This window comes from Etheostoma spectabile, chromosome 2, assembly GCF_008692095.1.
Source record: "Etheostoma spectabile isolate EspeVRDwgs_2016 chromosome 2, UIUC_Espe_1.0, whole genome shotgun sequence".
In the NCBI taxonomy this organism is placed as follows: Eukaryota; Metazoa; Chordata; class Actinopteri; order Perciformes; family Percidae; genus Etheostoma; species Etheostoma spectabile.
In genome coordinates, this window is record NC_045734.1 from 5959721 (window position 1) to 5970088 (window position 10368).

General features: G+C 42.2%; 2 protein-coding genes across 2 annotated transcripts; one reads left to right on the top strand and one right to left on the bottom strand.

The window, feature by feature from the left end:
* Window positions 1–2707: 2707 nt before the first annotated feature.
* Window positions 2708–4405, top strand: LOC116696558 (transcription factor jun-B). The gene has a single exon (XM_032527619.1). The coding sequence runs from the start codon at window positions 3355–3357 to the stop codon at window positions 4372–4374; it is 1020 nt and encodes a 339-aa protein (XP_032383510.1). The 5' UTR covers window positions 2708–3354; the 3' UTR covers window positions 4375–4405.
* Window positions 4406–5774: 1369 nt separating this feature from the next.
* prdx2 (peroxiredoxin 2) lies at window positions 5775–9507 on the bottom strand. Its single transcript, XM_032527670.1, has 6 exons — window positions 9365–9507; window positions 8211–8331; window positions 7881–8034; window positions 6959–7081; window positions 6531–6661; window positions 5775–6173 (listed from the first exon to the last, which is right to left on the bottom strand). Exons 2-6 carry the CDS (start codon window positions 8311–8313, stop codon window positions 6091–6093), a joined length of 594 nt encoding a protein of 197 aa, XP_032383561.1. The 5' UTR covers window positions 8314–8331; window positions 9365–9507; the 3' UTR covers window positions 5775–6090.
* Between the last annotated feature and the right edge of the window lie 861 nt (window positions 9508–10368).

A 10368-nucleotide genomic window follows, 5' to 3' on the forward strand; every position in this document is an offset into this window, starting at 1 on the left:
AAACTCACTATTTTGATTAAACTCTCTTTAATTTACTAAAAAACTCATCCTGATTTATAGAAAATTTCTTAAAGATTTTGCAATCCACATCACTCTGCGGTTAAAACATCTCTGTCAGCAGTCCTGGCTGCTTCCGCATCACTGACTTCTCAGTAAAACAAATATTTTGGAAGCATGATTCATGACTGAAAGACTATAGGTGTGTTGTTGTTCTTATAAATGACACACTTACACAATACGACAAATACAGTTATTTCCTCCTATATCTCCCACAGTTCACTTCACCTGTCCTCAGTCTCTCTCCCGGGCACAACCAGCAGTCATCACATACCCCAGTGATGTGCTAATAGCCAATGAAGAACAGAAAACGTGTCCTTTTATGGCGCAGCCACAGGCGCCTTCTGTACCGCTGTGGGTGATTGCACCTATACGCGCCTCTGCTGCTTTTGTGTGTTTTTTTCTTCATATTTCTGCATTACCCAATTGTCGACCTGAATCACACCGGCGCTCATAGAAAGTGACAGAATTACAGTATGAGGTGTTTGAACTGTGCCTGTGTGAATTCTGGTGCATAGCCGCATGTAATCATGTGCATGCAAGCAAGAACATTGTTCATAGCCTCTGAACCAACAAGGGTCTCAAACAGGAAAATCACATGTAAATATTTCTAGCATGTGCAACTTTAGTTAAAAAGAAAATATATCATATTATGAAATATATTTTATATCGTCCTCACTCAATCTGGCTTAGGACACAAGATTCTCAGTCGCACAATCAGTAAAACAAATAAAGAATAGCTGTCTGATTAGATCAAATATCTCTAAAAAGAATCTAACCAGAAGCACACATTTATCAAACCACACGCGATAAGAGGTCACAGTTGTTTGTGACTATATAGTGACCTTTAGTAAAGTGGATGAGGTCACTCTGAAACTGGAACTGACCACTGAGTGATACTTCACTGTTTCCCTGAAACTACTTCAGTTTTCTGTTTCCCCTGTCATTTCTTCTCACTGACAGTAGACCTGACCGGCACATCAGACCGCTGTTTTACTTAAAGGAGCTCGGCCAACAGCTGGCCACACTGCAGCCTTTAACTCCCATAAACTGAGGACATAGCTTCACATGTTTTATAAAGCTTCAAATGTCAACCTGTTCTTATTACTGGTACATGAGGGAAAAAACCCTCAATTTAAAAAGAAGAGTTCATCGTATCAAATGAAACTGTTGAAATGTGTTTGACCTCTAAACATGGTCCCACCGTATACACAGTGAAGGGGCACGCCCAGTTTACTCGTTATGGGGAGTACTGCTCAGCCTGTGAAAACAGTATAATCTTTCCTGTGGCTCTGCATCAAGCTTTGTCAAGTCTGAGAAAATAACCCAGCCAGGTGATGTCATCAGAATTGTCTCAGCATTCGCTTCATGCCTGTGTACAAACTAGGTATGTGGAGTTTGCTAGAAGTGGACAATTTCGAGGCAGGGGTGGTTTAAATAAAGATTCTATTAAATTGCATTATGGGAAATGCAGCATCCTGTGTTTCAGAAGCTTGACTCTCACTGGGGAATAAAAATTCTCAACATCTCGGCTTCTGCGTGAGTGTTTCACTCTCATTGCATTTGTGTGAAATTCCCATTTTCTTCAATGGTCTGGGTCACGACTTTTTAACTGTTCCTTTAATTTAATTGACAAAATGACATGTTCAATTAAGAATAATCTTATTCTCCTTAAAAAAAAAAAGACTAAGCTATAGATAAAAAAGGATGGGCAAGTTGCGGCCATGCTGAGAAAAACAAACAAACACACGTATAACCTGAGGATGGGTTGGAAAGTCAAATCACACGATGTGAACGTGTGTGGGTGCAAAGCCCTCTGGGAAGTGATTCAGAGGTCATTACCATATAGACAAGACAAAGACGTAATTTTATCAAACAGGTGTTTAGTCCAGGGGACATTTCTTTACTCCCACATTGCTTGAAGGCTCGGTCATTTGTTTACGCTCCCATAATTTTTATAGGAACTATTCAGTTCAGTGCACTTAATAATACACAAATATTAAAAAGTAAAAAAAATACCAACCGGCTAGAGCCGGGTCCAATTTGACATTAGGCCTACTCCTTTCAATGTTGAATGACCCACCTGCGGACCTGTGTGTTGCTCACCAAAACTGTATATATTTTTTTTTTATTACTATAGGCAAATAAAAAGTACTGTTTTGGTGAGCAACGCTGGAACCGTCTTATGAGTACCTGTTTCCATTGCTGAGTGGAATAAGGCTTCTGCTTATTTTAAATAATAATAATAACTTATTGTATTTATCACATGAGTAGACCTACAGTTCTGTCTAGTGCATATGTTCTGAGCATATGTCTTCCTTTGCCAGACACCTTTTGTGCTTCATGCATTTTTGAAGGCTTCACGCCCAAGAGTTTACGGCACCTACCCATCCTCCCTCTGCCTGCGGGGCGAAGGAGGGCTGCAGTGCGCCTCCTCCTCCTCCTCCTCCTCCCACATCCCGGAGATCTGGAGGCGCGCCAGGATGGGATTGGCTTCCCGCTCCTGTCAGGGAGGAACTGGTGCGCCAGGATACCCAAATATGGACTGTCCGATATCAGTTTTGGATCGCATGACTCAGCAACAGACTATATATCCTTAGGACTGGTGCTGTGGACACCAAAAAAAAGACAGTTGGAGTGGTTAGGTGTCCCTGTAGGCTACTCTTGGAAAAAGGTTCATTGTGGGGTTTTTTGTACTATGGCTTTGAGCTATGAGACACACTGACACGGACTTGTTATTAAATGGTGATGAGTGTGGACGTTCACTTGAGGTAGCCTATTTTACGTTTTTAGCTGGGTTGAGTTTCCCCCCCACGCCGAATAGGCCTCATCTTGTTTACAGTCCTTGTTCCTGGCAACAACGTCATCAAGTGTGTGACATCCCGGAGGCGGGGACCACAGAGGAAACCACCAATCAGCAGGCCGGTTGAAGCGCATGTGGTGCCGGATGATTTAAGTACAGCGGAGCCCGACGGCCGCCTGTTAGTAAAGAGGAAACAGAAGCGGAGCTCAGACACAGAGCAGGAAAGACTCCGACACACGAGTGGAATCAAAACATCTGAATTAGTCACTGGACGCTTTGAATTCAACTAAAGGTACAAATCGACAACTTGGTACAGTACAGTTCCACTATTTTTGGAAGTTTTGCTCTGTTTTTAGCTTGGTCTTCAGTAGGCTATAATAGGCTAATACAGCGGGACTTTGTGCTGGAGATTGAATCAATTGGGACACTAAAGCCTCGGTGTCCAAGCAGCATCTTTGCAGCGCACTCTTGTATTTGACTGTCTGATTTGAAATATGTCCACAATAATGGAACAGCCTTTTTATGACGACTCGTTTCTCTCTGCTTATGGCCATCCAGGCGCAGCCCTGCCAGACTACAAGCTGCTAAAGCAGAATATGAACCTGAACTTCTCCGATTCATATCGGAACTCAAACTTCAAGTCACAGCACCTGCGCGCCGAAAGTGATTTCTATTCGGCCGGGACGGCGGACGTGGGCTCACTGAAGCTCGCCTCCCCAGAACTGGAGCGACTGATCATCCAGAACAGTAACGGGGTCATCACTACAACACCGACACCTACCCAGTACCTTTTCAACCGCGGGATCACAGAGGAGCAGGAAGGCTTTGCTGACGGTTTTGTGAAAGCGCTGGACGACCTACACAAGATGAACCAGATGGCTCCTCCAAACGTGTCCATCGGTGGCGTTGCCTGTGGCGTTCCCGGTGGTGTTGTCTGCTCGGCTCCGGCGTCGGTGTTCGGCTCATCCATGCAGTCAGAAGCGCTCGAGTACACCACCCTGGGGAGCTGCACCACGAACCCCAGTATGTCCTCTGCAGCTGGTGCCAGCTATCCCTCAACTACTATCAGCTACTTGCCGCACCACCACCAGTACCACCAGCATCCCCAGGCCATTGCGCACGGATCTCACCATTTCCAGCACTCCCTGGCCAGTGCGGGCCTCCACTCGCAGCGGTACGGCGGATTGAAAGAGGAGCCTCAGACAGTCCCGGACATGCAGAGCAGCGACGGGTCTCCGCCAATGTCCCCCATCGATTTGGAGAATCAGGACCGGATGAAAGCGGAGCGCAAGAAACTGAGGAACCGGCTCGCAGCATCAAAGTGTCGAAGGCGCAAACTGGAGCGCATTTCTCGTCTGGAGGACAAGGTGAAAGTCCTGAAAACAGACAACGCCGGACTGTCAAACACGGCTTCTGTTCTGCGGGAGCAGGTGGCCCAACTCAAACAGAAAGTCATGACACATGTGAGCAGTGGCTGCCAGCTCATGTTAGCGCCCAAAGTAAAGTCCTATTGAAGAACAATGCACTTTAAAAAAAAAAAAAAAACACTGGACAATAACTGCACTGACAATGAACAATGTCTTTATACATTGTCTGGGAACTGGACCATTCTGGTTTCTGTGGCTGAAAGGGAAGCAGCAGAAACAATACAAGACTAAAACACTTAGGGCATTTTGAATAAGTTTTTAAAAAATGTCGTGATTCTTGGCTTTGCCTGTTTACATTCTACTTTAATTGCAATCTGTGATACCTTCTTATGTAAGTTATTTGTGTTTGTCAGGCTGAGCCTGATTTTTTTTTTTTTTTACTTGTACAGTATATATTTAAGTAAATGAAAATATGAAACTAAGACAGGTGTGGTGTTGTTTCTTATTTAGGTATGTGTATTTAAAACTGCCATCTCTAAGGGTTACTATTCTCGTTAACACAACCACGCGGTTGTCAATGGTCTCTTCTGGTCAGAAAGTTCAGTTTGCAGCAACAGTTGCTTGACGTACGAACGTCACAGCGTAGGATTGTTTCCCTATTGACGTATACGTCAGTCCATATATGGTCAATTTGGCTTGCAAACGTCATACAACGAGAAGGTTTCCGGGAACTCCCTCCTACATTGCCAGTTAGAAATGCTCTCCCCTTCACACCACATTGTGTTAACAAGTTTGTCAATGAGTGGTTTATTCGAGTTAAGGGAGTTTCCCATTCTGCTTTCAATTTCCCAAAACAAGTCGTGAGAACACTAGTTTAAGGAAAATAGTTGAAAAAGTTCCACACAAACACGCAGAATAGATTTTCTGATAGGTTAAAATTACAAGAATTAGTGTCAACAGCTGGCAGAAATACATGTTAGAGTAGAGGTGACACGTATATGTAGTACAATCCACAACACTGAAATGACCAAATAGCCAATGTTTAAACTGCCAAATCAAAACTATTTTATCTGGAGAGTGATAATACTTCAGTGTCAGTTCTTCAGTAAATAAGACAATATTGTGCTTAGGAGGTGAATGAGTAACAAGTCTTTTCAATACACTGGAAAGAATTTACATTTTAATTTCATCTGGATACATTCTTAAACTGAATTATCATGAGTTGGGACAGTCATGCGGGTCTGTTAACTCATATCCAACAACCCAATCTTACCCAATGAGCTACGATGTCAACCACCACAATAACTCCAGCATTAACCAAGACTTCCAAGCCTTGTGACGTGATCAGATCCTCAGCTGGGCACATGGCTGATACATCATGTTAATCCCAAAAATGTCTGTTGAAATAATACTTCTAAATTATAAAGTCACCAACTAGTAGGCACCAAGAACAGATTCAGGAAGAAGTAGGGCACCACCACGAGGTCACATGTGGAATGACTCATTCACAGCATCCTGCCAAGTTTGTCAAACAAAAAAATCCTTAGTCACAAATTCCACACTGGTTTAATAAAGATGGTAGCACTTTATTAAATTACAGCAAGGAAAACCATCAATATTTATTTCTGAAAAAAGGGAACAAAACAACTATAGTTTCAGTGCTTGAGACTATGAGGTCGCCCCACAAATTGTACACTGGACGTACAAAGAAAGAAGATTTGCAACAAAAGATTTATCTAATAACTTTCAGAACGTTGTAGGGTTTAATACATTAGATTGGACGCCATGAGATAATGCTTCACAGGGACACCTAATCTGAAGACAAGTGCTTCGGTTAGTTAATCAGATAGAAGACCTTCACATTTACTGCTTGGAGAAGTAGTCTTTGCTCTTGTCGACGTCAGGGATGATGGTGTCACTGCCAGGTTTCCAGCCAGCAGGGCACACTGTGTGGGGGAGGGAGCGAGGACAAAGTTTACCACGAGGCATAACTAACAGACATTGAACTTTGCATACCTTAAACACAAAGCACACGTGGGAAAACCCAGGAGGATAAACCAATACTGCAGGTCTATGTCCACACGCTAAACCCTTCAAGTCAGTTTACAGCTACAGGCAACCTCATTTAAAAATGTTCTAACTCGCATTTAGTTACAAATGACCGATTTGGAGTTTCATGTACAGAGAGCTGCATATATATATATATACATATATATATATATATATATATTAAAACGAAACTAGGCATGTAATATTGGAGTGCAAGGGTTACATTAAACTGAAGCAAGGGGGATGTTACTCACCCTCTCCATGTTTGTCAGTGTGCTGGAAGGCCTGGACCAGGCGCAGAGTCTCATCCACAGAGCGACCCACTGGCAAGTCATTGATGGTGATCTGCCTCAAGATGCCCTTGTCGTCAATCACAAACAGACCCCTGAGAAGCACAAAGTAAGGGTAAAGTATTGCACAACAGACATTTCTTTACATTGGTAACATGTGTCCCAACTGCAAGTAACTTGCACAAGTACACATGGCATACTGGCCAAGGTGGATGCGTATGGGTTAATGGTCTCGTGTAAGACACAAATAATATATCTCCGTGTTCTGACTGCTTAAGTCATTGCAGTAGTTATGGAGCAGTTAGCGCTCCAGCTGCACAGTGGCTACTGGCCTTTTTAAAAAAAAAAAAAAAAAAAAAACATATTCCAATCACACAACATGTCTGCCTAACCTGTATGCGATGCCGTCGTCCTCTTTCAGCACACCGTAGTCTCTGGAGATGGTCTTGGTGAGGTCTGCCACAAGGGGGATTTTCATGGTACCCAGACCTCCCTGCTTCCTTGGTGTGTTGATCCTTCGGGGGGAAAAATAGAATATAAACAGCAAATCAAAAACCCATTCATAGGCCGCCAACCTGACGAGACAGAATTTCTCTATTACATTCACTGAAAAAATGTAACTCCATCACAAGAGAACATTTCCACAAAAATCTGACACAACAATATATTCAAACTCTAAAACAATGTACGACACCTAGCAGGTGCTATTAATAAGCCATATTCCTCATTTTTGTTATTCCCTTTTAGTTAGTGCAGTTTGATTCAGAGACCGTTACCTCAAAACTTATCAGGACTATGCAGAGAAGCAAAGTGAAGGGAGCTAAACTGATAAGCTGGGTGGGTGTTGCTCCAGACCTTCACTATTAACGGAGTCATTAGAAACAGCCAATTAGGGATGTCCTGATCTTAGTTATTTACCATTCCATATCAACAGAATCCTGATCCAATAATTATATTTCCCTGGATGTCATGGCTGCCCAGTGCACACAGATGTTAAACTAAGCCTGGATCAAAAAAAAGGTAACACCAACTACAGCTTTCATTCAATAGATTCCTTGGGGTTTTTAGTGTCCAATAGCGTTAATGATTTTTTTCATGAAAGATATGAAAAATAAAAAGGCACAGTTCACCTGCAAAATAACAACTGGACAACAAGCAAAGAAAACTTTTGTTAAAGCAGCTCTGCTTAATCCATATGCCGACACGTGTTGGCTGCGTGGATGTTATTTCAGAACAGTTGGCTGTTTCCCCTGCATACAATCACATGGATTAAAGAAAACTCATGATTTCTTTTCAGTTAGCAGGAATTCTCACCATGCCAAGTGACTGAAGTGAGAGTCCACGGAGCAGCCGATAACCTCGCAGCCGATACGGCGGAACTCCTCTGCCCTGTCGCTGAAAGCCACAATCTCAGTGGGACACACAAATGTAAAGTCCAGGGGGTAGAAGAAGACGATGACATACTTCCCTGAAAAGCACAGAAGGAAAAGAGGATTTCTGATCAACCCATATTAGACATAACATCTAGAAATAATTGATAGTGAAGAAAACTGGACTTAAATTTACTGCAAATACAAAGTTTTGACAAGAGTAAACTCCACAAGAGATAGTTAAATGTGCAAATACTACGTAACACTAAGTTACCTTTGTAGTCTGAGAGCTGGAGGTCCTTGAACTGTCCATCCACTACAGCTGTGGCTTTGAAGTTTGGGGCAGGCTTGCCAATCTGAGCATTTCCAGAGGACATGGTGGTTATGGGGAATGGCTGAGGAAGAGATGGCACATATAGTTAAAAAAGAAATTCCTGATGCTCAAATACCTTCATAGATCAGTTCAGCTGGGTGGAGTTCTGATAGTAGCAACATCCTCAACATAATCAAAAAAGCCTAAACAAACATTACCTTTAACCTAAATTGACCAAGTGCCTGAGGCTTAAGCAGACACCCAGGTTTGGCAGTTCCTTGATATTTGGTGCACAGCTCAAAGGCATATTCAGTTTGGAAAACCATGAAAAGTCACATGCAAGTCATGCTCAGGCTGCAGGGAACAATAGCCTCTTAGGAAGCTTACATAACCATGATATGCACAAAGCGATGAGGATAATTATTTGACATACGCTTTATAAGACGGGTGCACATGTGACGTTTTTTAAAAATCAAGTTGTATCCTTTGCAGTTATATAGAAATGCAGAATAATCACTTTACACACTAAACATAGTATTGAATCCTACCAGGCCTTCACAACAGCCATGAGGTACTAATTCCTTTAAGTAGCTACAGTTTGGTGGTAACTCAAACTAAGGTTACAACGAGTGCTTATAAATAAATAAAAATTGACTGCCCTTGTCAAAATTCAATACTAGACAAAAAGCCAACAAGCCCTTGTCGTCTTCAATGCTTTATAGACATATACGCCAGTAGCAGACTTTGCTTGGTCAAAGTTCATCGCAATAGGTCAAAGCTTAACAATTAAAAATAGTGTGTGAAAGGACGTGGTGGTAACTACCGTTAATGTTGAACAAAGCGAATTGGCATTGACTAGTCTCTCCTGCAAGCTGCAGCACAGGGACAAAGACAGAGTCTGAAACAGGCCCACATACTTCAGAAGGAGGGGAGCCACTGACCCGCACTGCCTTGTTAGCTCAACGTTAGCATGATGTAGTAACGTGAAACCGGTTATTTTTTTCTCTCTCTCTCTCCATTCCAGGCCAAACAGGTGTTGCTCTGCTCGAGCTGTGCAGACACAATAGGAACTTTTAACAGTAAATAGTCAAACAAATGCACAATTTCCGACTCACCTATCTTTATGTAAAGCCGAGTTGAAGTTGGCAGAACGGAGGTCTGTTGCTGGCAGGAGGAGAGCACTCAAAGGAGGGACGGTTGAGTGCAAGAAGTAGGCGGGGCCAGCCGTGGCCTCCGGAAGTGGATTAAACGATTTTCAAACTAAAGGCTAATAGGGGATCTGTGTGCAGGTGAACCATATTACTGGTTTTAATCATATTTGACTTGCGTACATTAACTTCAAACATAACTTGGGACATTGAACTCCATACACCTGGAAGCGGTGAAAAGCAGTTAGTGTAAGAAACACACTGAAATTTTACTAAAAAGGAATACCACCGAAACTTAGAAGTCCAATATGGTATTTCCACGGATATAGGTAAATTCAATGAATATTTTGGAACATGAGCTACTCACTCTCCCTCAAAAGCCAGAAACCAGAGAAGCACTTGATGATGTCAAAAAGTAAAAAGTCTGCTCCATAGACAATGAATGGGAGTCTGATTTTGTGGATACGTTTGTTATGTTACACACTCTTTTCATTCTGAACAAACCACTTATCAGTTTTCCCACAATCCACGTGTGAATGCGGAACAAATATTCAAATGCATCAAAAACATGTATCAACTTCTGGCCGCACCTAAAGTATCCCAGTATGTCAATTCCTTTATATTCCTCTCAATGCACATCTGTTTTTCCAGAGGCTTATCTAACAACACTTACCTTGTCGTATGTATCCAGTGTTGCCACATCAGACCAATACGTTTGTTCAAACCTGAGTTTTTATTTTTCAGAAAATGCAAAGCAAAGTAGAGAACCAGGAAGAACAGAGTTTTAAAAAACTCTCCTTCACTGTTGTCAGTGTATAAAGTGATGTTATATCCATGACAATGGATGGAAATATTTTCTGTCATCTTTTTTCTTTGAGGTCAAAGGTCATAGTTGTGACAGTATGCATCCATTTTGTGTTTTGGGATAGTTTTATGTTGGACGCTTTTTGTTGTTGGTACAATGGCAATTA